Raw genomic sequence first — 27,105 nt, 5'->3', positions numbered from 1 at the left:
TTCTCCATTGTTTTTCCCATCTGAGAGGTTAGAGCTATCGGTCTATAGTTACCTGGGAGTTGCGAGTCTTTACCAGGCTTCTTAATAGGAATGACAATGGATTCCTTCCAAGCTTTTGGGATAACTCCCTGTATCCATATTTTATTATAAAAAGCCAGTAAAACTTCCTTTCCTTTATCAGAAAGGTTCTCCAGCATAGAATAACAAATTCCATCCCCCCCCCAGGAGAAGACTTGCCTAATTTCCTAAGGGCGTTATTCAGTTCAGTACTTGTAAATAGCGCATTCAGCTCCCCTTCTATCATATCTGAACTTTTATCTGCTCTCATACATTCCTTCCGGTATTTTTCAACTGTCTCAGCTCTTGCTGTCCTGTTGAGTGAGGTTTTCAGAGCTATGAACTTTACTTAGTGTCTTTGCCATTATCTCAGCTTTTCCAACGCTACTTGTTAGTATAGTATCTCCATCAATTCATCCAGGATATCCATATTGCTTCCCTTTCATTCTCTTTATCATATTCCATGCTTTTTCCACTGGTGTTTCTCGACCTATGGAATCACAAAACCTTCTCCAACACTCTTTCTTGGCCTGCTTGATGGTTCTCCTCACTACAGCCTGAGCTTTCTTGAATATGACTAAGTTGTGGATGTTGTGGGTTTTCTTCAATACTCTAAACGCCTTATTTCTGTTTTTAACTGCTAGTCTACATTCATTATTCCACCAAGGGACAATCCTACCAAGGCACACAGGTTTGGTTTTAGGAATGGCTACTATAGCTGCACTGAATATACTAGCACTTACATTTGTACATACATCTTCAATGCCCCCATTTATATCCACAATAGACAGTAAAGCGTCACTGCTTTCTCTAAATTTTTCCCAGTCAGCTTTCCCCAAAATCCATCCCTCGTTGTTAACTTCTTCCTCAGATGTGACTTCTATTCCTATTTCTACCTTTATTGGGAAGTGGTCACTGCCTACAGCATTACTTTTCATTACTTCCCATTAGGGCTTTGACCTTGGCCCAAAAATCATATTCGAAGTTCGTTTGGAAATTAATCTAGACATTCGAATAGTATTCGAACTTTTATTAATTATATTATTCTTAAATGCCTCACTAACACCTCGGCATCAAAATTAAATATGATATTCAGTCCACCAGGGGGCAGTGTTCAGTCAATGTCAATAAGATTACGTGCAGGAAATATGAAATATTCAGGCGTGTTTTTACAACCACTACTAATGAAACGTGCAGTGTCGTAGTAATTGGCATTATACCGGCTGACACTTTTAACGTTACATAATCCACAAACTTCGTCGTTTGTCCGTTGCCTTTTTTGTGTGAAACGCTGTTCCTTCGGTTTCCTGGTTGCTTGTACTGATGAAAGCCTCTAAACTGTAGCCTCACTGACAATCAAAGGGGAACGTTTACAAAATGAGCAGGTACTGCTAGGCCTATACCTAATCTGTGAGTTTATAACACTGCCGTTCCGAGCCCATTCGTGTTGGCTTTTGAGAATGTTTTGAATGAGACCGGTGTCAGCTGTCATGTCACTGCTTCCTGCTCGCGTCTCTGATTCACAATTCAAACAAACACGGACACGATATGTTATAAGATCACAGATTAGTTTTACGTGCTCACTTCGTTAACTTATGAACTTCATGGTATGTAAATTCCACCATGTGTAGGCTAAATTAATTTAGGCCTATAGGCTACTTGCGCAAGTAAGCTAATAATTTTTTAAAATTTTTTTTAGCAACTATCCAAAGTTGACAAAAATAACAGCACATGAAAGCATTACTGCGCAGTGTCGCATAGTCTACGTTAGTAATTTCATTTCTTATGTTATAACATCAGGTGTACAAAAACCAACCAAATATCTGCAGAAAAAAAACAAACACCGATATTTTCAGAAGAAAAAGTCACATTTTATATTGCATTTAATCACATCAGCAGTTACATTACACTTCATTTATTGTAGGCCTATGTTGTACTTAATAAAGTCAGACTCTGTCCAATCTCGCAAAAATGACTGACTTCTGATGAGGAAATGAAAAATATTAGAGTTAATATTAGGAATTAGAGTGTCTATCTTCACCTGCCGGCGTATCACAGCCCCCTCTCGCAGCCCCCCTCACCTTCTAGCGCTCCCGCGTGCAATGTCTTCAAGTGGGCCCTCAAGTTTGAAGTTGTTGATTGATAGGCCAATTTGTTTCCACATATTTTACAGGTAACCTTTTTTTTATCGCGTTCTCCATCTTTTTTTTTCGAATCCAAAATAGCACCACGCATCACTTTTTAAATTCTCCGGAGTGCAAATCTCCAACATGCTAGCATCTGACTCCATTGTTCAATGCGTGCCAGCTTGACGCTAACGTCTACAGGTGCCCAGATAAGACAAAAGACAATGACCTTCGCGATTCACATAAATTCCACAGACGTTAAAAAAAAAAAAAACAAAAACCTGCGACCTGAACTGAAAACGTTTACAACCACATTCACAAAAATAAAAGAATTATGCCTAATGATACCATATACAGGTTCGAATATTTAGAGCTGCCTAATATTCGTTCGAACATCACTTTTTTTCACAACATTCGAATTGTATTCGAATATCGAAGTTCGAAGTCAAAGCCCTACTTCCCATCCACACTTGTCTGCTAATGACTTTGTAACCAACGTTAGATCTATTGCAGACTCTCTTCCTCTAGCCATGTTCATTCTGGTACCTGAACCATCATTTAAACTTACCAGCCCTTCCCCATCAATGAACTCTAATATCACATCCCCATTGGCGTCATTCTTGTCTCCCCACAAAGAACTATGCGCGTTAAAATCACCACACCATATTACCCTCCCTTTTGTGCCCTTCCAAATGGTTTAATTGCAATTGTCTACATGGATTATAAAAATTTATAATCTCAATACTTTCTTTCCCTGACCATACCTCTATCATTGAGTATTCCACCTGCTTCCCTTTTTTAACCTCTCTATACTGGATACCAGTTTGTATAAATGTTATGATTCCCCCACCCTTACCACTGTCTCTGTCCCTCCTTACTGACGAATACCCTTTAATACTAAAATCCAGTGCTGGAATCAGCCAAGTTTCTTGTAAACACATAATACTGGGTTTCACACTTAGGTTGTCAATATATTTCTTAAATTCCTGACCATTCTTTATTAAACTCCTTGCATTTCATTGCAGTATGAAAAAACCCATTAACCAGAACCACCACATTCTTGAGAGTATTGTGATCCGTCAGACAGATTCAGAGCGTCTCTGACTGCCTCCCACTGTATATTGTGAATGTTGAGGTACTTACTAGCTGCTTTGACTATATATTGAATTTTCTTTGTACGCTTGTCGGTTTGTGCTGTGCAGTTAATGACACAGGCCATAAACAAAAAAGTATTTTTTAGGGACAATCAACGTCTCTTCTTTGATAGCCTCGCATTTTGTGCACTGTCCTCCCATTTTAACATCTTCCACTGGTACTGCTACCACCCTTTTTACAGACTTTGCCGCTTCCGCATATGTAATACCACTGGCGATTTTAATTCTCTGCACCTCCTGCATCCTTTTACTCACTTCGCAGCCTCTATATGCTGAGCTATGATCTCCCCCACAATTACAACACCTTTAACCTTGCGTCCTTATTACACTGGCCATAGTCATGCTCTCCACTACACTTACTGCACCTTTTCTTTCCCTTACAAACCGCAGCAACGTGTCCAAACCTTTGACATTTGAAACACCTAAGGGGTTTCACTTCAAAGCTCATGTAGCCTATAAAGACCCTTTTAGGAAGTTGGGATTCACCAAATGTCAACACAGTCGACAAGCTATCAGTTAAGACTCCATCTCTTTTTGTTTTCAGCCGCTTTGCTTCCTTTACCTTGACATTACTGATACTTTGCTTGACAACATCGACTGATTCTGCTAACGGGATGCCTGAGATTACCCCTTTCACCTGCTTGTCATACGCCACCGAACACTAAACTTTATGGCCATTTAACTTATTCACCTTAACTGCACGTCTTTGCTGTTCCTCATTCTTGCATACCACTATTAGACCACTTCTTATTTTCTTTGCACTCACCTCACCAAACTCCTTTTGTAGGGCAACGGTAAGTAGTGATGGACTCCAATCGTCAAAATTTGCTCCTTCCTTTAGCAGTTTCACAAAGACTTTTGAAGTCCGCTCCGATTCTGTCAACTCTTGCTTTCTTCTCTCCATCACCATAGTTATGCATTTTCCCACTTTTCCGTTTATTACCCCTCCCTACTATGCTCCGTGGGCCATCCAAATTAATTATATTGTCAGTTTCAAATCTCCCGCTATCATCCATTCCCTTATCTTCCTCCTCACTACCTGATACATCACTTCCTGTCTCCTGACCATTCCCAGCATAGATATACATAGAAGACTAGATGCCTCGTCCCCGTTGCCCGTCAACGAAGTCGAACGTCCGCACATGGCGGCCATCTTACCTCAGACAGCTGGCTTACCCATTACATTGTGTTGGTAGCGATATGTACTTTTCAGATGACCGTAACTTCCTCAAATTTCAATCGATATTCAAACGGTTTGGTTTGTTATATAAAAAACAAAAACAAACGAAAGTATGTATTTATGATATTAATGATGAATAATCATTTTATGTTTTAAAAAAAAAAATACATGCTGAAATTCCTATGCTGTGAGAAGCCTAACACTACATACTTATGGATAACTGCGGCCTTAGGACAAATAACCATACAATTTATTTCCAATTTTTAGTGAAAATATTTTTACGTGTGATAGGGCCGTAGGGGAAGCTAAAGTTAAATAAACAGCTTACTCACTTACTCACTAGCCCGGCTGCTCATATCAGGAACTGTATTGGACATTATTTCACTAAGTAAATAACGCTACCGATTATTCTTAAAATGATGTAGTATCTTACTGGTGAAAGGTGATCCCGCGTGCCCTACTTTCCAGACATCGCCGGTTCGAGCAACTGAAAGCCGCGCAGAAGTCTGGCATCTCGTCACAGTCAGTAATTTAATTTCCTCTAGAAATCATAATGTAAGTTGTTTTAAATTAACCAACCCGAAAATGAAAACCATGTGCAAGTGCAACTTCAGTTATTGAAAATATTATCTCATGACCTTCCATGTAAAATTACTTGGTGCTACGAGCTAGCCTAGCATGAAACACAACTTTGACAAAGCTGCAGTAAGTCGTTTTTGAAGAGAAAAGGTACGATTTTAGCATGTTCAAGCACCCAGAATTACAACCACATTAATAATGTTTTAAGAAATCAAACCATTTGTATATACGTCAAAATTTCAGCGAGATAAGAGTATAAACATTTAAGCATCTCAATGGTCTTACCTCAGTGTACCGCAAATTCTGTGGAAAAGCTTGCCTGTGGTAAGATGGCCGCCCTGTGCGGACGTTCTGGAATACGCGGTGAGGCATCTAGTCTTCTATGTATATCTATGATTCCCAGACCAGTTGCCACCAGCCGCCCTCATGCCACTTCCTCCACTCCTCTCAGCCATCCCGAGCCTCAGCTACCACCCCACCTGACAAGCAACATAGAGTTCCTGCCTAAATACCTGAACAGGTTAATTACCATGCGCCACCCAGTGGACAAGAAAATGAATTGCACCCAAAACAAAACCATACATTTTGGCTCCTACAGGTATAAATCTAAGCGTATCAGATTTTAACTAAAGTGACTAATGGCCCTTTTCCACTACCCTTTTTCAGCTCGCTTCAGCTCGACACGGCTCGCGTTTCGACTGCCTAAGAACAGCACGACTCAGCTCGCTTCAGGCCTGCTTAGCACCCAAAACTCGCACGGTTTTGGAGTGAGGCTGAAGCGAGCCAAACCGAGCTGAGTGAGGCTGGGGGCGTGAGCAGACACTCCCCTGTGCACTGATTGGTGAGGAGGAGTGTCCTCACATGCCCACACACGCCCCGCGAGCACGCTGAGATCTGTAAACACCGTAAACCCGGAAGAAGAATAATTACGAGAATTTCTGAAGCCTTATGCGCCTCGCCACATCTATACGCTCTTGCCAGTATCTGTTGGCGTTGTCGGTGACAACAAGCCACAGAACCAAGACCAGCAACACTAACGACTCCATGTCCTCCATGTTTATTGTTTACTATCCGGGTCGTGAGACTACCGCTTAAAAGATCACTGATGTCACTGTTTGCGCCGCTTAACATCATCACGTGACGTCCACCCACTTTCGCTAACTCCACCCAATGTGTCCACCCACTTCCAGGCAGCACGGTTCAGCGCGGTTGTAGTCGAAATGCAACTCCAACAGCCCCGCTCAGCCCGACTCAGCCCAACTCAGCACGGCACGGCTCAGCCCAACTCAGCACGGCACGGCTCAGCCCGACTCAGCCATGTTTGTAGTGGAAAAGCGGCATATGCGTACCGGCAGGCAGAGCAAGCATATCGGGCCCGATACACTCAAACGCTTTGGGGAAAACCATGATATATAATTATTCACATTTCTAACCTAACCTGGCTGATGCAGCTTTTTGTTGTTGTTGTTGAAATAAATGCACCGACTATGCAAAATGTTGCTTCTTCCATGTTTTCTGCATAATATTACTTGGGTTTTGTAAGGTAGTAGAAAGGATGTGAAAATGTAAGGTGGTGAGAACGTGCCCATATGAGTGTGGAAGTATCCATATTTCTGCAACAGAAGAACAAGACAAACCCTGAAAACATGAAACATAAATCAATATCCCATATCTAAGACTTGCGTACAGTATTAGTATGTAATACGTCTTTTTATATAGAGTTTAGGACACAAAACACACTTGGCAATATTGCAAAGATGAATTATAAAACTAAAAACATTATAAAACAGGAGTCTGTACTGCAGTACCGTCTTATTCAGTTTGCCATTGCATTTAGGATGAAATTAAACAACCTGTCCTCTTCATCTACATCAGCTTCCTGTGCAACCTCTGCAAATTGTGGGCGCCGTTCATGCTGTCCCTTCGTCCACCATAGGTGGACTGCCCTCTCAGCATTATATGCATCAAGATCCTTTCTCTGTAGAGCAGGGGCTCTGAACCTTTTCTGCTTTAAGGCCCACCTATTCATACTTGTAATGAGTCAGGTCCTGTTAAAAAAGATCCCCAATTATTTTGCCTCATCTACTCTATTAGAATCTAATAATCTACTGTAAAGTGTATTAATGGGATGCAGCATCACTCCCTGTTACAGATGGGAATTTTAAATTAATGCAATAAGCCTGTTGAAACAAAAGAAATGTCTGCACACTTGAATCCTTTTGTACATTTAATTGCCAAGCTTTCGGTCAGAGACCTTCCTCAGGGCACAAACAGATGGAGCATACAACAAACTAATCAATTAAGATTCATTAAGGTGCTCAATCACACCTGCACAGATGAGTTGTAGTCCAAGTGTGGGAGTTGTAGTTTTTCTATTCTTCCTGGTTTCATATTTCCTCTACCCAAGGTAGCTGGCATTAAATTGACCCCAAATGCACCAATAAAATTACCCACCACAAAAACATACATCTTTTTACATACAAACTTGAGTACATACACACATATAAGCCAATGTAAGTTCAAGATAACTGCATAAACATCAGCAAAAACTTCATAAACTGCAGTTTCAAGACTTAACAAATAGTATACCTCCAATCATAACATAACACTCATGTCAAAGTCTACATTTAACCCTTTGGGTTGTAGGGCATCTAATGTATGGATCCAAAACAATTCCCTTTGACATAGCACTTTATCAATGTTCCCACCCCTTGACAATTTAACTTGCTCAATTCCCTGAAACCGTAGGGAAGAAACAGGGTGGGCACACTCTACAAAGTGACAAGCCACAGGGTAATTAAGATCAGCCCGTCTAATCGAACTCTTATGTTCGCTGATCCTTTGTTTTAAGCTACGTGTAGTTTTTCCCACATAGACCTTATCACAGGGACATCTTAACAAATAAACAACATTCTTTGTAGTGCATGTAATAAAACCCTTCACATTGTAACTTTTACCAGACCTGGGATGTTTAAAAGTATGAGTCTTATGTGTACTGTTACATTGGGCACAGTTGCCACAGGGGTAGTTACCATCCCTCAGGGGTGCTAAAAGTGTTTGAGCAGGAGCAGATCTTATACATGCTTTAACAAGCTTATTCCTGAATGCACCTTACTCACATCAGCAAAATCTGAGTCAAGATGAACGACATGCCATTCAGGAGCTTGCAAAAGACCCTGAAATTATAATAAAACCAGCCGATAAAGGTGGGGCTATAGTCATCCAGAACAGCACTGACTATATAACTGAGGCATATCGTCAACTGAGTGATGATACATTCTATAGGAAGCTTAAGACTGATGCTGCGTTCATGTGCTATGGGAAGATGATATTTTCCAGTTGGGAAGTGGTATTTACCAGTGTGTTGTGTTCACATGCTTTTGTTGTTGTTGACAAATTTTAAAGATGGTGGACCAGATGCTATCGTTAGCAATAGCGTCTGCTCTGGATAGGTAAAAACAAACCATAACACATTTTTAAAGGAAATGGATTTCTAACGTATTATATTACACCTGTTAATGACGCGACATTGCATAGACACCAAAAACTACCCACTAGTACTAGTAAAAAAAAAAAAAAAACTTTAGTAGCGTACAATGCTTACCATTCAAGTGTCCTGTACCGCTCGCCGCCATGTTGAAAAGGTTAAAGTTCATCTCATCTCGGCAACTCGTGTAGCAAAATTTTCTACGAGTTGCCCAGTGGAAAATACCACAAGAGGGGGCGTTCATGTGTGCTTTCCATGTCGGCGTTTGGTATTTACCATAATTCCCATAGCACATGAACGCAACATGATCCCACTATGGACTTTAAAAACATGATTGTTGAGCTGACTACTCAAGCATTGGAACAACACTGGATAACCAAAGATGAATTTAATTATCTAAATAAACAACATCCGGTCACCCCAGCATTTTATATGCTCCCTAAAATTCATAAAAGCCTAATTAAACCTAAGGGCAGACCTATAGTTGCCAGTATTGAGTCCCTACTTGAGCCATTATCGAACTTTGTGGATTATTTCATCAAACCTTTTGTACAGAAGCTACCTGCTTATGTACAAGATTCTACTGATGTTATAAATAAAATATATGAACTTCAAGATCTCCCTACTGATACCATCCTTGCCACCTTTGCTGTAGAAAGTCTCTACACGAATATTTCTCACGAACGAGGTATTATAGCACTTGAATATTATCTGCAGAACCGCTCGGAGGATGAGAACCCCCCCAAATACCTTCATCTGTGATCTGGCATCATCTATCCTCAGACTTAATTTCTTTTCCTTCCACCAGGGAGAGTATTTACCTCCAAATTAAAGGCACAAGTATGGGGAGTAACTTTGCCCCCAGCTATGCAAATTTGTATGTGGGATTTTTTGAACAACAGTTTATTTTTAATGAGGACAGAAATCCGTTTTATAGTAACATCAGCAGATATTTTAGATATTTAGATGATGTTCTTTGTGTTTTTAAAGGGTCTCAAAATGAGCTGAATGAATTTATCACACACTTGAACAAAATGAGCCCTGACCTGAAATTCACTGTGGAGTTTGACTCTAAACGTGTGCATTTCTTAGATATGTGGATCAGACTAGAAGATGGGAAACTGACCACAACCCTCTACCGAAAGGAAACGGACCGCAACTCTTTCCTGTTGGCAAGCAGCTCACATCCTAGTGCCCTAAAAAACGGACTGCCTAAGAGTCAGTTTTACAGACTCAGACGGATCTGTCACTCCACTGAAGAATATGAGGAGAATGCATTAGAAATGAAACCAAGATTTTTGGCTAGGGGTTATCCCATGAAGACTGTTGAGGAGGCATACAATATTGCCCTGTCCACGCCATGGCTACATCTTCTGAAAAAAAGTGTTAAAAAAGATAAAAAGTTTTCAGTTTCTTGCATTACTACTTTTACTCCTAAATCCTACATAATTAAAAACACAGTCATGAAATATTGGCATTTAATATGTGACGATCCTTCACTCCAGGGTAAATTTAAGGACCCCCCGTTGTTTGTCTCCAGACGGGGTCCCAACCTCAGGAATAAGCTTGTTAAAGCATGTATAAGATCTGCTCCTGCTCAAACACTTTTAGCACCCCTGAGGCATGGTAACTACCCCTGTGGCAACTGTGCCCAGTGTAACAGTACACATAAGACTCATACTTTTAAACATCCCAGGTCTGGTAAAAGTTGCAATGTGAAGGGTTTTATTACATGCACTACAAAGAATGTTGTTTATTTGTTAAGATGTCCCTGTGATAAGGTCTATGTGGGAAAAACTACACGTAGCTTAAAACAAAGGATCAGCGAACATAAGAGTTTGATTAGACGGGCTGATCTTAATTACCCTGTGGCTTGTCACTTTGTAGAGTGTGCCCACCCTGTTTCTTCCCTACGGTTTCAGGGAATTGAGCAAGTTAAATTGTCAAGGGGTGGGAACATTGATAAAGTGCTATGTCAAAGGGAATTGTTTTGGATCCATACATTAGATGCCCTACAACCCAAAGGGTTAAATGTAGACTTTGACATGAGTGTTATGTTATGATTGGAGGTATACTATTTGTTAAGTCTTGAAACTGCAGTTTATGAAGTTTTTGCTGATGTTTATGCAGTTATCTTGAACTTGCATTGGCTTATATGTGTGTATGTACTCAAGTTTGTATGTAAAAAGATGTATGTTTTTGTGGTGGGTAATTTTATTGGTGCATTTGGGGTCAATTTAATGCCAGCTACCTTGGGTAGAGGAAATATGAAACCAGGAAGAATAGAAAAACTACAACTCCCACACTTGGACTACAACTCATCTGTGCAGGTGTGATTGAGCACCTTAATGAATCTTAATTGATTAGTTTGTTGTATGCTCCATCTGTTTGTGCCCTGAGGAAGGTCTCTGACCGAAAGCTTGGCAATTAAATGTACAAAAGGATTTAAGTGTGCAGACATTTTTTTTGTTTCAACAGTCTTTTGGTTTTGTTTGGCACCTTTTCATCATGAGTGCGGTGTGATCCGTTTAAATGCAAATTAATGCAATAACAAATTTTTAGATTGTAGGTATTGTATTTAAAACGGTATGGATGTGCCAGAAGCCAAACCCTGCATGCAGGTCATTCTTAGTCAAAAGGGATTAATGATCCAAAAGTGGAGTCTGATCCATTAGCACAAGAACTTATTGCCATGTTTGTATACAGCAAACCAAGCACATTATTAAAACCAAGAAGTACACTCAAAAGAAGTGGATATAGAAACCACTCGATGGGATTAGATCGCTAACAAAGAAGGATTTTTCCTCATCTCATCTCATTATCTGTACCTGCTTTATCCTGTTCTACAGGGTTGCAGACAAGCTGGAGCCTATCCCAGCTGACTACGGGCGAAAGGCTCTTACTTCAGTATCTTGCTCCCAGTGCAAGATTATAGAGATGTTCCGAAACTTTTGGAGTCCACAGGAGCGCGTGAGTCACTTCTGTAGAAAGCAGAGAATTCTTGGTCCGACGCTTCGTAGTTCGTGGGAAGAAAGTCTCTGATCAAACAATGTGCACAGCGCTTTAATTAGAAGGAATCCGGTTGCTTCTAACTATATAAATGAACTGTTTTGGGCGGCAGTTCGTAACGTTACTATAATAGACAAACAAACCGGCTGTAGCTCAACCGAGAGAGAGAGAGCACGATTTAAGTAGTTCTACCGTGGCCAAGGGTAAACAAAAACCGCACTGAATCGTTTATCTTGGGAGAAAGACGTCTATCTGGGTTGCTCTGAGGAGCGGTCCTCCTTATGTCTGTTCCCGCGTGGTTACAGAAGCCAAAGAGAAAGTATGGCGGATTTCCGCGTCCCTTATGGAGTTGTGGACGAAGTGTCATAGATGATCCCGCCCAGGTGTGACGTAGGTCAACGCGGAAGTGGGTTGATGGGATTTGTAGTTTCTAGACAGACTGCGGTTGTACTTACATATTAAAGTAGTTGCCAACTCATTTGGTCATCGATTTTAGTTGACTAAGTCGATTTAGTAGTTTCACCCCTAACCATCATAGCCAATCACCTGTGAAGTTTGAGCTATATCAAGTAATGCATGGAAAATCCATGATGCAGTTCCTGCATTAAAGACGTTCAGTATGAAACCAGTCCAATTAGCAAATGAATCCGATGTATGTGTTTCCCCACAGATTCAGACACCGTTAATGGACTGAAATGTTCAGTCATAAACTGTTTAATATTCAGCTCTTTGAATTCTTTAAATCCAATGCATTTGTGTTTTCTTAGCTTACGAGTGCTTTTCACTTACTTGATTCATCGATCAGGTATTCAGGGCTGCGTTCTCTCTCCTTTGTTTTTTGTTCTTAGTTACAGTCCTTCTGATTCCAAGCACATCACTTCAGAGAGCTTAAAATGTGCTTAAGCAGTTGTCTTTTGCAATTGAGCATATATTTGTCTGATCTTATATACCTGTTGAGACTTGTTATTCCAGTTTAGTTTTCTCTTTAAAGAAAAAAACAAACCCCACCAATGGCCTGAAGCAGTGGAACAAGAACTAGGAAGTCGGTTGTCTGTCTGTGATGCAGTGTTGGAAGACTTTAACAGAATGTCATTAATGCAAATGCACTGGGTGTTCAGGCAGCGTATATCTGAACATTGTGCTTCATCCAGTGAAACCATTTGCAAGGCAGATGTCACCAGCAGGCATGCAACCTAGAGTAACCAGGGCAGCTAAGGTGGCACCCTACGTAGCCTGGGAATGACATACCAAACATATACTACCTTCTTTAACGCTCTGAATAGTCTTTACAATGCATCTCAGGAAGGAGTCCTGTGGTATCCCAAGCCGTTCTTGCATACAGTGTAAGACTTGATGAACATGCCATTTATATACTTTTAACGACTTTATTCAGCTCACAACTGAAACTCATAATGAACCGCTGTCTTCACGTGTGCCACCATAACAACCCTGTGCATGAGTCACCCAGATCAAACCCAGGTATGGCATGTGCTGCTTGCACATGGAGCGGTTGTAGATTGTCAATGTAACTATGCTGATTAGGGCTGGGTATCACAGTCAGTTTCCTAGATCGATTTGATTTCGATTCAGTCTGAATCAATTCAATCTGCTCTCAAATAATGAAAATATCTCCCTCTGTTATCTTTATGGCCTGCTGAGACTCTGATGGTAATGCTAGCAGGTCCTTCAGTTTCTTTTGTTTTGCTCCGGGCGGCTTGTTGTCGGAAGCTAAGGTTAGCGTTGTGTGGTACCTTGTCAGGTGGTTTCTGAGGTTTGTAGTATTCCTACAATAACTTAGCTCTGCTTGGCATATCTTGCAAACTACCTTGGTTTTATCAAGCTCTTCGTCCTTTGTCGTTTTAAATTTGAAATGATTCCACACGTCAGATTTCATTTGAGACGGCTTGCCGAGCGGTGTTTTCTCTGCCTCAGCCATGGCTCTAGCCTCAGCCATTTTGTGTGCGTGCTTGAATGTCACGACGTACGACTGCGCAGCTGCGTCATCACGCACGAGACGGCTGAGGGAGGAAAATCACACAACACACGAGATTGTGTTGTGGGAAAAAAAAAAAACCTCGATCTCATGCCCTGTGAATTGATAGTGCGAAATTTAAATGAAATCGATCCAAAATCAAATTTTTTTTTTTTTTTAACCCAGCCCTAATGCTGATTTATGTAAACTACACCATCAACAGTAGCAAAATCCATCCCTACATAGCAGAAGTTTTTCTGCTTCTCACATTCAACATGGAATGCAGACTTTTAGTAGAGGAATCGCATTTGTTGAAAAGTTTTGTGATCCTGCCCAAAGAGAATCATCAACATGACATGCAAGTATTCCAATGGGCGGCAGGGTGGTGTAGTGGTTAGCACGGTCGCCTCACAGCAAGAAGGTTCTGGGTTCAAACTCAGCGGCCGCCAAGGGCCTTTCTGTGTGGAGTTTGCATGTTCTTCCCGTGTCTGCGTGGGTTTCCTCCGGGTGCTCCGGTTTCCCCCACAGTCCAAGGACATGCGGTTAGGTTAATATGGGACTGCCTTGGGCTGAGGTGCCCTTGAGCGAGGCACCTAACTCCCGATTGCTCCCCGGGCGCTGTTAGTATGGCTGCCCACTGCTGTGGGTATGTGTGTGCGCTCATTGCTCACGTGTGTGCCCGCATGTGTTTGTGTTCACTGCTTCAGATGGGCTAAATGCAGAGAGGAAATTTCACAAGTGTGTGATGAATAAAGTTGTGCTTTCTTTCAATAACCTTAAACTGCTTATGGGGAATTCCATGTAAATGTCAACCTCACCATGCAAAAATAAAGCAACATGTAATACATCAAAACCACTCCCAGAGATATCACCTAGGCCTGTATTTTACAGATGTGAATAAGTTGAACCAATTTGTAACCAACCTAATATGTCACTGTCAGTCTTTCTTTCTTATAATGTAAAACCCAAGCTAAAATCAACTTTGATCATGTACAATTCTATATTATTGCCACAAGCCACAGAAATGTATGCTAAAATCCACAAAACAGCAAAACAATAGCCATCCTAAATATTATTTAAGAACTTTGATAGTTTTAGCTGATATTTAGAGAGTTTTTCAAAGGGTTATGGTGGTTAAATTGCTGATTTTCTAAACATATGCCATGTCTATTTCAGACGCGTCACATCCATAACGGAATTTCGTCACATCCATAACGCTGACTTTTCCTTCCGAAACTCTGCATGAAATACAAAATATTTTAAACAAAGATTTTTTAATATTCACCTTGGACCCCTCTATCAAATGGATCTCTCCATTTCGACATTAGGTTTACAATTTCACAGAGTTTGATAAAAATGTACAGTCACCCAAGAAAAGTGATACTTTTTCTGTCACATCCATAACGCATCTTTTATTGGCATTTTCTGGCATGCCCTAGATGTACTATGGGAATTGTTCTTGTTCTATCACTTCTCCAGTATGGTACAGCCTTAAAATATGCAACACCTGTTTAAATACTGGGAGACAATAAAACATGCACTGGGTCATTTGTTGCCATTTTGAGTTCAAGTGTCACGTCCATAACGCTGGAATTGCTCTTATCTAGCCAATAAAAGACTGCTGGATCGACCTTTTACCACCTGTACTCGGCATGATTTCTTTCACTTTGTTGTACCAATACAGTGATGCATCTGCAAGACCATATACACATTTCTTTAGTTTCCATAGAATACCATCACTGCCTGCAGAAGGGGGTGAGGTGGGTGGATAAAAATCTCTCTGCACAGCTCCATGCCCTGTAAAAACGCAGATTTGATGTCCATAGAATGGACTTGCTGCTGATTTTGACAGATTACTTCTAACAGTAGTTTAAGAGATTGTGAAGCACAGGTTGGGAAATCTTTCTGTAACTCATGGATATTAACCTCCTCAAAACCTCTGGCTACAAGTTGTGCTTTAGGCACAATGCCTTTGGAAATTTCTTTTGAGACTACAGACCCATCTGGTGGAGACACTTTTGACCTGCATCTTCAACTTCCTCAAAGACATAATTATTATTGTGCTAGTTGTGTATTTCTTCTTGTTTAGCTGCATCAAATGAGATGTCTTTAGTTATAAATACACAACGGTCATCGGTCTCATCCGAGATGGTGACGAGTCTGCATACAGACGGGAGGTTGAACGGCTGGTCTGTTGGTGCGGTCAGAACAATCTGGAGCTGAACACGCTCAAAACTGTGGAGATGACAGTGAACTTTAGGAGGAGCCCACCACCACCTTGCCGCCTGCCGCCCATCACCAACAACATTGTGACTGCTGTTGAAACCTTCAGGTTTCTGGGTTCCACAATCTCCCGGGACCTGAAGTGGGAGACCAACACAGTCACCATCATCAAAAAGGCCCAGCAGAGGTTGTACTTTCTGCGCCAGCTCAGGAAGCTCAACCTGTCTAAGGAGCTGCTGACACAGTTCTACTCTGCCATCATTCAGTCAGTTCTCGGCTCTTCTATCACTGTTTGGTTTGGATCGGTCACCAAACAGGACAAGAACAGACTGCAATGGACAATAAGGTCTGCAGAGAAAATTATTGGTGTCAGCCTGCCCTCCATCCAAGACCTGTACCTGTCCAGAGTCAGGAAACGGGCAGGTAACATCTCTGCAGACCCATCACACCCTGGTCACAAACTGTTTAAACTTTTCTCCCCTCTGGGAGACGCTACAGAACACTGTATGCAAAAACAACCAGACACAAGAACATTTTTTTTCCCTCAGGCTGTCTCTGTGATGAACAGCTAAACCCGGACTCAAATATCAGTAACATCTCATCAGTAACATCAACTGTGAAATATCTGCACACTCGTACCATCATTCTGTGCACACTGTATATTTATATTTACTAATTCATCCTTGCACTATGCTGTCTATACATATATTTTACCCTTCTACATGTACATAGCTTTTTTTTTCTTCGCTTTTTATCTGTTTGCACTAAGAGAGCTAAGTGAAACCGGAGTCAAATTCCTCGTGTGTGTTCACATACCTGGCAAATAATAATAATAATAATAATTATTATTATTATTCTCATTCTCATTATCTCTAGCCGCTTTATCCTTCTACAGGGTCGCAGGCAAGCTGGAGCCTATCCCAGCTGACTATGGGCGAAAGGCGGGGTACACCCTGGACAAGTCGCCAGGTCATCACAGGGCTGACACATAGACACAGACAACCATTCACACTCACATTCACACCTACGGTCAATTCAGAGTCACCAGTCAACCTAACCTGCATGTCTTTGGACTGTGGGGGAAACCGGAGCACCCGGAGGAAACCCACGCGGACACGGGGAGAACATGCAAACTCCGCACAGAAAGGCCCTCGCCGGCCCCGGGGCTCGAACCCAGGACCTTCTTGCTGTGAGGCGACAGCGCTAACCACTGCACCACCGTGCCGCCCATTATTATTATTATTATTATTATTATTATTAAATACATCAGCATCCATGTTTCCTAGTTCAATGTTAAGACTATTAACATGTGACACCCCCTCCAACCACCCAGTCACTGCCATCAGGTTCAAGATGTTGCAGGTTGTACCAGGTTTTTGTTCTTTCCTCTGATTTTGCCTGCTCTGCCTAAAACTCTGGCCACCATTTCTGTTCATAAATGTTAGTCAGACCTGCTCTTAACTTTACACCTGGAGAAGAGCCAGGGTTAGCACATACATTTGTGCTCTGTTTCAGCTTGTGTCACAGTAGTGTCATGGGTGAGTGCAATACTACTACTCCTGTATTCACCTCCTTGTCACTGAATAATATAGTCGTGATCAAGGGGCCTTACGTTGGGAGTGGTAATAAGTGCATGACTAGTATGCACATGTTGGTAATGAGGTTGAATGAAAATAAATAAATAAATGTGTGTGCGCGTGTTATTTACCAGCTGGGAGGTCCTTATTGCGAAATACCGTGACCGAGGTCTTGAAAGTACTGAGCGAGTCTCTCTGGGTCGAGGTCAGTATTCAAGGCCGAGGTCACGGTATTTTACCATACGGACCGACCTTAAGCTGGTAAATACAGTGGGGCAAAAAAGTATTTAGTCAGCCACCAATTGTGCAAGTTCTCCCACTTAAAAAGATGAGAGAGGCCTGTAATTTTCATCATAGGTACACTTCAACTATGAGAGACAGAATGGAGGGAAAGAATCCAGGAAATCACATTGTAGGATTTTTAATGAATTAATTGCTAAATTCCTTGGTAAAATAAGTATTTGGTCACCTACAAACAAGCAAGATTTCTGGCTCTCATAGACCTGTAACAACTTCTTTAAGAGGCTCCTCTGTCCTCCACTCGTTACCTGTATTAATGGCACCTGTTTGAACTCGTTATCAGTATAAAAGACACCTGTCCACAACCTCAAACAGTCACACTCCAAACTCCACCATGGCCAAAACCAAAGAGCTGTCAAAGGACACCAGAAACAAAATTGTAGACCTGCACCAAGCTGGGAAGACTATTTTATATAATATATATTGTGTGTGTGTGTGTATGAAGTGTGTGTATATGAATGTCAACCCATTACATGGATCAACAGCATGGCTGGACAGATCAAAACTTACTCAATTTTATGTGTTTAAAAAAAACCCATTGCAACAGTGGTGACTTTGCAGCCTTTAGGCAGGTTTCTATTAATCTGTGCAATTTGAAATTGTGAACGAACAATGAGTAATGGAAACGTATCTCAGCCCACCTCTGAATTTGGTCTGAATGATAAAATCTTAAAATGTAGTTTGACCCCATACGCGTTGGGTGGCATGGTGGTGTAGTGGTTAGCACTGTTGCCTCACAGCAAGAAGGTCCTGGGTTTGAGCCCAGCGACTGGCGAGGGCCTTTCTGTGTGGAGTTTGCATGTTCTCCCCGTGTCCGCGTGGGTTTCCTCCGGGTGCTCCGGTTTCCCCCACAGTCCAAAGACATGCAGGTTAGGTTAATTGATGGCTCTAAATTGATTGTAGGTGTGAATGTGAGTGTGAATGGTTGTTTTTGTCTCTGTGTCAGCCCTGCAATGACCTGGCGACTTGTCCAGGGTGTACCCCGCCTTTCACCCATAGTCAGCTGAGGTAGGCTCCAGCTTGCCTGCGACCCTGTACAGCAGTGGTCACCAACCTTTTTATGCCCGAGATCCCTAAACTCTGCCTAGATGGCAAGCAAGATCTACCCCTTGAAGCGTTGACAGAAAAAAAATCCAGACTAGACTGTTTCAAGTTGAGGCTTTTTATTTAGCCTAATTTTAACTAAACAATGGAAATTAACTATACACAAAAAATATATAGGCCTATATATCTGTAGAGCAGAATGAATGAACCACCAATGACTCAGATTATCAATATCAACTAATAATATTATGAGAAAGCTGAACTGTTAACACCAGTTGCACTGTCTTGTTTGTATTGTAACACTAAATTAATTAATTTCACAGCAACATAAAATGGAAATTGTCAACTGAAATTACAACACAAGTGATGATATCACAAATTGTAACTTAAGTGACAAAATGACAACTTCAATTCAACATGAAATGATTTTCGAGTTCACCACTTTTACAACCAGTGTCATTATATGTGAAAAGTCCACACCTTTCCCAGTCAATGCCTGTTGATGAATCACACAGTGATAATTCTTGAAGTTGGGAAAATCTGGATCTTTACGGCACAGTGCAATAAAACCAGCTCGCACATCGCTGGGGCCCCATCAGTAGTGATTGCCACGAGTTTATGAATGGGGATGTTATTTTCTTGGACATAGCTTTTAAACACGTCATAAATATCCTCACCTCTCGTTCTTTCTTTCATATGGAGAAGAGTGAGGATGTCCTCCTTTGTTATAAAATCCTCAAAGACCATCCTGACAAACACTGCTAGCTGAGCTGTGTCCATTACATCCAGCGATTCATCCAACTGCAGTGAAAAATATTCACAACGCGACAAGTCTTTCAACACCTGTTGATTGACGTCTTCTGACATTAACTCGAGCCTTCGTGTCACTGTTGCAGGACCAAGCGGCACAGCACGGAAAGCGGCGTTGATTTCCTCTTTGTTTTTGAAATTGCTGCAAACAGTCTCTGCTGTAATAACCATCGCTTCTTTAAACAAATCACCGTCTGTAAAAGGCTTCTTGTGTTTCACCGAAAGGTGGCTGACACGAAATGATGCCTTAGTTGCTGCCTTGTTTTGCGAAGTAGGCTTGGTGAAAACGGACTGCTGAGCCTTCAGCGCCGCTTTTAGCTCCTGAACCTTGCTAGCTCGAATCGTGCTCTTTGGCGGGAAGCTGTCCTTGAATTTTGGGTGGTTAGTGTTGTGGTGCCGCTCCAAATTCCCCCTCTTTGACAGCGCCTGTGCCTGATGGCACAACAAACACACACACTTTTCTTTCACCAACGTAAATGGGAATTCCTCCTCCCATTCTTGATGAAAATTATATGTTTTCGGCTTCTTTGGTGGCGGCGGTCCTGACATACTTGCAACTCGTATTAGCCAGCGCGAGGCTATCACGTGACGACGCTCAGAGACGTAAGACGTAAGCAGCAGGAGTTAAAAAAAAAAAAAGAACCCTGCGGAGGGCGGGGAAAGCTGTAGTGGGCCTATCGGAAGACATGCAATATGAACGCCAATCAGATATACTGCAGTGCATTTCAAGTATTTCTGTATAATCTTCCAATTAAATTGGAAGATCTTTCCCAAGATCGACTGGGAAAGCCTCCGTGATCGACGGGTTGGTGACCTCTGCTATACAGGATAAGAGGTTATGGATAATGGATGGATGGAATATTGGGTGTTCTTCCCCCCCCATTAAAAACACGTAATGGTATTAACGATGTAAAAGTAAGTTACTGGACTATTTAAGGATGTACCAATTCTCATAATATGGACGACCTGGTGACTTGCCTGAAATCGTTGATTCTGAGACTGCACAGCACAGAAGCTCATGTCCATCAGTTGATATGTTGTCTTGTATCACATTGTGGTCAATGCAATGATGAAACTGAATGAATTCAACTAACATTGTATTTTCTTCCACCTCAGCAAAAATTGCAGTTGAGAAAAAAAAGAAAAAAGGAGAGAGAAGCACTCGGTGACAAGGTATATTAATTTTTATATTAATCTTCTCATGCTTGGGCAGAAACTTCCTTTTCAGATTCAGTAATTTTGCAAATGAAAATTTTTTTTTTCCTGTTCTGTGCAAAAATGCAGGCACCGCCAAAAGAAGTTCCAAAGACTATTGAAAATCAGAGAATATACGATGAGACAACAGTAGACCCAGAGGATGAGGAGGTATGAATGTCTCCAGAGATGGATATGAGTAAAAATTACAAATTGCTATTATATTTTTCCTTAAGTTGTTAATTTATTGAACATGTCCACAGGTGGCTTTTGATGAAGGGACGGATGAGTTCTCAGCATATTTCAACAAACTGGTAAACCCTAAAGTTCTCATCACCACCTCCGACAGACCAAGAGGGGTAAGCTCATTATTGCTATTACCACATTGTAATATTCGGGAGGCGTATTTGACTTTTTTTATATTTATCAGACACATTCATATGTTGACACACACACACACTCACTGGCCACTTGAGGAATACTATACTAATACTGGGTAGGGCCCACTTTACTCTCAGAACAATCTCATTCTTAATGGCATGGATTCCACTGTGTGTTTTGAGATTCTGGTCCATGTGGGGAGCATGCATGATCCTGTTCATTTGTTTTATAATGAAGGCATTCTTGCATTTTTGAGAAACAGACGTACAGTTGAACTCAAAATTATTAGCCCCCCTTGTGGAATTGAACATAATTCTTGATTTCTCCATGAAAATGACCATTGACAACAAATGTTTTTATTCTTGAAATAAATGCACTATGAAGACATTGTCCAACAAGTTTCATTACGATATCTTATTATCACACTGAGTTTCAACCAAAAACAGCAAAAGTGAGATGTTCAAAATTATTAGCCCCCTGACCATTAGTAGTCAATTGTGTACCCTTTTTGACCCACAACTGACAACAACCTCTTGGAATAGTTTTTCACTAGGTTGGCACAGGTCTCCTGAGGAATTTTGGCCCATTCCTCCATTGCAAACTGTTCCAACTGGCCCAAATTGGATGGTTTTCGTGCATGGACGTTCTTTTTCAGCACTTGCCACAGGTTTTCTATTGGATTGAGATCTGGGCTCTGTGCAGGCCACTGTATGACGTTGGTCTTGGTATCCTTGAAGTATTGCTGGACTATTTTAGATGTATGCTTTGGGTCGTTATCTTGCTGGAAGACCCAACGACGACCTAAGCGCAAAGTGAGAGCAGACTTCTGCATGTTTTCCTTCAGTATTTTTAGGTAATCTTCCTTTTTCATGGTGCCATGCACCTGAACCAGACTGCCTGTACCTGAGGCTGCAAAACAGCCCCACAGCATGATGCTGCCACCACCATGTTTAACTGTGGGAACTGTGTTCACAGGGTTGAAGGCCTCTCCCTTTCTTCGCCATACATACAGTGGTGCTTGAAAGTTTGTGAACCCTTTAGAATTTTGTATATTTCTGCATAAATATGACCTAAAACATCATCAGATTTTCACACAAGTCCTAAAAGTAGATAAAGAGAAGCCAGTTAAACAAATGAGACAAAAATATTATACTTGGTCATTTATTTATCGAGGAAAATGATCCAATATTACATATCTGTGAGTGGCAAAAGTATGTGAACCTTTGCTTTCAGTATCTGGTGTGACCCCCTTGTGCAGCAATAACTGCAACTAAACGTTTGCGGTAACTGTTGATCAGTCCTGCACATCGGCTTGGAGGAATTTTAGCCCATTCCTCCATACAGAACAGCTTCAACTCTGGGATGTTGGTGGGTTTCCTCACATGAACTGCTCGCTTCAGGTCCTTCCACAACATTTAGATTGGATTAAGGTCAGGGCATTGACTTGGCCATTCCAAAACATTAACTTTATTCTTTTTAACCATTCTTTGGTAAAATGACTTGTGTGCTTAGGGTTGTTGTCTTGCTGCATGACCCACCTTCTCTTGAGATACAGTTCATGGACAGATGTCCTGACATTTTTCTTTAGAATTTGCTGGTATAATTCAGAATTCATTGTTCCATCAATGATGGCAAGCCGTCCTGGCCCAGATGCAGCAAAACAGGCCCAAACCATGATACTACCACCACCATGTTTCACAGATGGGATAAGGTTCTTATGCTGGAATGCAGTGTTTTCCTTTCTCCAAACATAACGCTTCTCATTTAAACCAAAAAGTTCTATTTTGGTCTCATCCATCCACAAAACATTTTTCCAATTGCCTTCTGGCTTGTCCACGTGATCTTTAGCAAACTACATATGGGCAGCAATGTTCTTTTTGGAGAGCAGTGGCTTTCTCCTTGCAACCCTGCCATGCACACCATTGTTGTTCAGTGTTCTCCTGATGGTGGACTCATGAACATTGACATTAGCCAGTGTGAGAGAGGCCTTCAGTTGCTTAGAAGTTACCCTGGGGTCCTTTGTGACCTTGCTGACTATTACCCGCCTTGCTCTTGGAGTGATCTTTGTTGGTCGAGCACTCCTGGGGAGGGTAACAGTGGTCTCGAATGTCCTCCATTTGTACACAATCTGTCTGACTGTGGATTGGTGGAGTCCAAACTCTTTAGAGATGGTTTTGTAACCTTTTCCAGCCTGATGAGCATCAACAACGCTTTTTCTGAGGTCCTCAGAAATCTCCTTTGTTCGTGCCATGATACACTTCCACAAACATGTGTTGTGAAGATCAGACTTTGATAGATCCCTGTTCTTGAAATAAGACAGGGTGCCCACTCATACCTGATTGTCATCCCATTGATTGAAAACACCTGACTCTAATTTCACCTTCAAATTAACTGCTAATCCTAGAGGTTCACATACTTTTGCCACTCACATATATGTAATATCGGATCATTTTCCTCAATAAATAAACAATCAAGTATCATATTTTTGTCTCATTTGTTTAACTGGGTTCTCTTTATCTACTTTTAGGACTTGTGTGAAAATCTGATGACGTTTTAGGTCATATTTATGCAGAAATATAGACAATTCTAAAGGGTTCACAAACTTTCAAGCACCACTGTAGGCAATGTCCATATGCCCAAACAGCTCCAATTTCGTCTCATCTGACCAAAGCACAGACTTCCAAAACTCATCTTTCTTCTTCAAGTACTCACGGGCAAACTTTAGTTGGGCTTTGATGTGACGATGTTTTAGTAAGGGGGTTCTTCTGGGACGATAGCCCCGAAGCCCATTCCGATGAAGAGCCCTCACAACAGTGTGCCTTGACACACAAACTCCAGAAGAGGCCAGGTCAGCAACAATTTCCTTTGCAGATGTACGGGGCTCTTTACGGACATCTCTGACAATTTTTCTTTCCAGAGTTCTTGAGATCTTACACTTGCGTCCACGACCAGGTTTGTTCTTGACCGAATTTGTCTCCTTGTACTTGGCAATGATGCACCGAACTGCAGTTCTGGAGACTGTAAACCTCTTCGAAATGGCAGTGTAGCCTTGGCCCTTGTCATGAGCCTCCACAATCTTTTGTCGGAGTTCAAGACTTATTTCTTTAGTCTTCGGCATTGTGACAAATAGTAATCCTCCTCATTCATTCAAATGCCCTGTTCCTTGGAGTCCTTTTAAACTGTTGAATGGAGCCAATTGACTACAGCTGTTGCTAGGAAGCCAATTGATTGCACAGGTGTTGTTTAAAAGCTGATTGGTTAATTAACTGTGTTTTAAAAGCAAGAATCCCCATGGGGGCTAATATTTTTGACCAACTCATTTTTACCATATTTCATATAAAGACAGCCTAAAACTAATTTCATATTCCAAAATGCACCACAAACATCTGAATAGTACTGGTGATTGTTTGTGTATATCAATTTTTATCAGTGCTTTAAACATTTGGAGGATATTTGGGAAAATGTTCCAAAATTTAAGGGGGGCTAATAATTTTGAGTTCAACTGTAACAGGTTGTAATAATGCACATCATTCTGCCTGTTTGTTTCAGAGAACTGTGCGGTTTTGTGAGCAGCTAGCAACAGTCATACCGAATGCCCATGTGTACTATAGAAGAGGTCTTGCTCTGAAGAGGATCATTCCTCAGTGTATATCACGAGATTTCACCTACCTCATGGTCATCAATGAGGACCGAAAAGTGCCAAGTATCCTTTACCTTGGGATTTTCAGGTTCTTCTCTACTTGTTTTATAACCTTTTTTTCATTGAAAATATACTGGCATGTCTACACACTTGTGACTGTATTCCTTAACCGGAGACTGTCAAAGATGGTATGGTTCTCTGTCACCTTCCTGATGGACCAACTGCACATTTTAAAGTCAGCAGTGTTCGACTCCGAAAAGAGATGAAGGTTTGTAACACATTCTAACTTTTGTGCCAAAGTGTACATCATGTAGTTTTACTTTTTCTTCACACCTTTTCCAATTTAAGACTCCTCTTCTTAATGAAGTTAAACTGCTAATATATAGATTTAGGCACTGCCTAACAGCGGAGCTCCCATCTGTTTCTGGGTTGTAGAATTTTCTTACATCCTAGCCAGTCTCTTTTGTTTTATTTCTTTACTGGCTAGCACTGACCACGAGGCAGTGTGTATGACTGATAAGTACTAACACTGGCCACTAGGTGGTGTGTATGACTAGTACTAACCCTGGCCACTAGGCGGTGTGTATGACTGGTAATTACTAACACTGGCCACTAGGCGGTCTGTTTCATCTCATTATCTCTAGCCGCTTTATCCTTCTACAGGGTCGCAGGCAAGCTGGAGCCTATCCCAGCTGACTACGGGCGAAAGGCGGGGTACACCCTGGACAAGTCACCAGGTCATCACAGGGCTGACACACAGACAACCATTCACACTCATATTCACACCTACGGTCAGTTTAGAGTCACCAGTTAACCTAACCTGCATGTCTTTGGACTGTGGGGGAAACCGGAGCACCCGGAGGAAACCCACGCGGACACGGGGAGAACATGTAAACTCCACACAGAAAGGCCCTCGCCGGCCACGGGGCTCGAACCCGGACCTTCTTGCTGTGAGGCGACAGCGCTAACCACTACACCACCGTGCCTAGGCGGTGTGTATGAGTGGTAATTACTAACACTGACCACGAGGCGGTGTGTATGACCGGTAATTACTAACACTGGCCACTACGCGGTGTGTATGACTGGTAATTACTAACACTGGCCACTAGGCGGTGTGTATGACTGGTAATTACTAACACTGGCCACTAGGCGGTGTGTATGACTGGTAATTACTAACACTGGCCATGAGGCGGTGTGTATGACTGGTAATTACTAACACTGGCCACGAGGCGGTGTGTATGACTGGTACAGGTAGTCGTCGACTTACGACCGATCGACTTTACGACCGTCTGGTTATGACTGGCAAGTGTTTCCCAGCTGAGCTAGCTGAACGTACGACAGTTTCCGCCCCAGCTCCTGTCAGCGCCTCTCGCCGCGTACAATAGTTTCCGCCCCAGCTCCAGGCACATGCAGTCTCTCTCGCGCTCCCTTGCGTACTCCGTCATACAGTTTCCGCCCCAGATCCAGGCACATTGGCAGTCTCTCTCGCGCTCCCTCACGCACTCCGTCATACAGTTTCCGCCCCAGCTCCTGGTTTATTAAATGAGCAAATGCTCCCGCCAGCCCGAGCGCTGCAACAGTTGATGACGTAGACAACCCACAGCCAAGCACCAGTGATGCCAGCGGTCACTAAATTTTGTATTTTGGTCTGTTTCAAACTAAAATGTTTTCTATTTTTCACACCTGTATTTCGTATTTTTTGTTTTGCACATATTAAATGAATTGTACTGTACGCAGTGTAGTATGCAGCGTTTGACTTAAACCAAATAATGAGCCAAGGTAATGAAATAAGAAAATGTTGATAAAATAAGACTTTAAGATAATTACAATATCATTACATATCACAATATACTTGCGTTCATTTAACATAGGCTGACTTGCGACCAGATTGGTTTACGACCGGTCAGTCGTAACCAAATGCAGTCGTAAGTCGACGACTACCTGTAATTACTAACACTGGCCACGAGGCGGTGTGTATGACTGGTAATTACTAACACTGGCCACTAGGCGGTGTGTATGACTAGTGGTACACGGACAAACCACAAAAAATCGACTCGATGGGTTTACCATTTTTTCTTAGGTATGGTGCTCCGCTAAAATATTTATAAGCAGAACAAACAAGAGTGCCCAAATATGTTTATGAAAACAATTTAGAAATAGGGTTTTGTCTTTATATTTATGCTTTTAAACTGTCTTGTGGTACGTTTTCAATGGCACCAACGTGGTGGGTGGTTGGCTATTTATTTATTGGCTGTGATTTTTATACTAATATGGATAAAAGTAAAGGGTTAACGTTCAGATTTTCTTTATTATGCAACACTATCATAGCAGTATCCTGTACATTCGCTACCACAGTCCACAGTTTTGACTTT

The 27,105-nt window shown here is 41.7% G+C and overlaps 2 protein-coding genes across 8 annotated transcripts in view; one reads left to right on the top strand and one right to left on the bottom strand.

Moving 5' to 3' along the window:
• uox (urate oxidase) overlaps positions 1-12,537 on the bottom strand; it is a 78,529-nt gene extending 65,992 nt beyond the window's left edge. For 2 of the 6 annotated variants that reach the window (XM_060941562.1, XM_060941563.1), the window contains exon 1: positions 12,382-12,537. The gene's annotated coding sequence lies outside the window, so the exon portion shown is untranslated. The other 4 variants (XM_060941561.1, XM_060941558.1, XM_060941559.1 and 1 more) reach the window with 4 other exon arrangements.
• rpf1 (ribosome production factor 1 homolog) overlaps positions 1-27,105 on the top strand; it is a 65,043-nt gene that overhangs the window by 36,667 nt on the left and 1,271 nt on the right. Inside the window, exons 2-6 of one of the 2 annotated variants that reach the window (XM_060941556.1) lie at positions 20,635-20,691; positions 20,803-20,883; positions 20,976-21,071; positions 24,643-24,796; positions 24,919-25,001. In XM_060941556.1, coding sequence (XP_060797539.1) covers positions 20,635-20,691; positions 20,803-20,883; positions 20,976-21,071; positions 24,643-24,796; positions 24,919-25,001 — 471 coding nt within the window. Of the gene's footprint in view, positions 1-9,675; positions 11,028-20,634; positions 20,692-20,802; positions 20,884-20,975; positions 21,072-24,642; positions 24,797-24,918; positions 25,002-27,105 lie in introns of those variants that run through there. The other variant, XM_060941557.1, reaches the window with a different exon arrangement.

This window comes from Neoarius graeffei, chromosome 15 (assembly GCF_027579695.1).
Source record: "Neoarius graeffei isolate fNeoGra1 chromosome 15, fNeoGra1.pri, whole genome shotgun sequence".
Taxonomy (NCBI): domain Eukaryota; kingdom Metazoa; phylum Chordata; class Actinopteri; order Siluriformes; family Ariidae; genus Neoarius; species Neoarius graeffei.
Note: the sequence above shows the minus strand (reverse complement) of the source record. Positions and strands in the feature narration are given on the sequence as shown.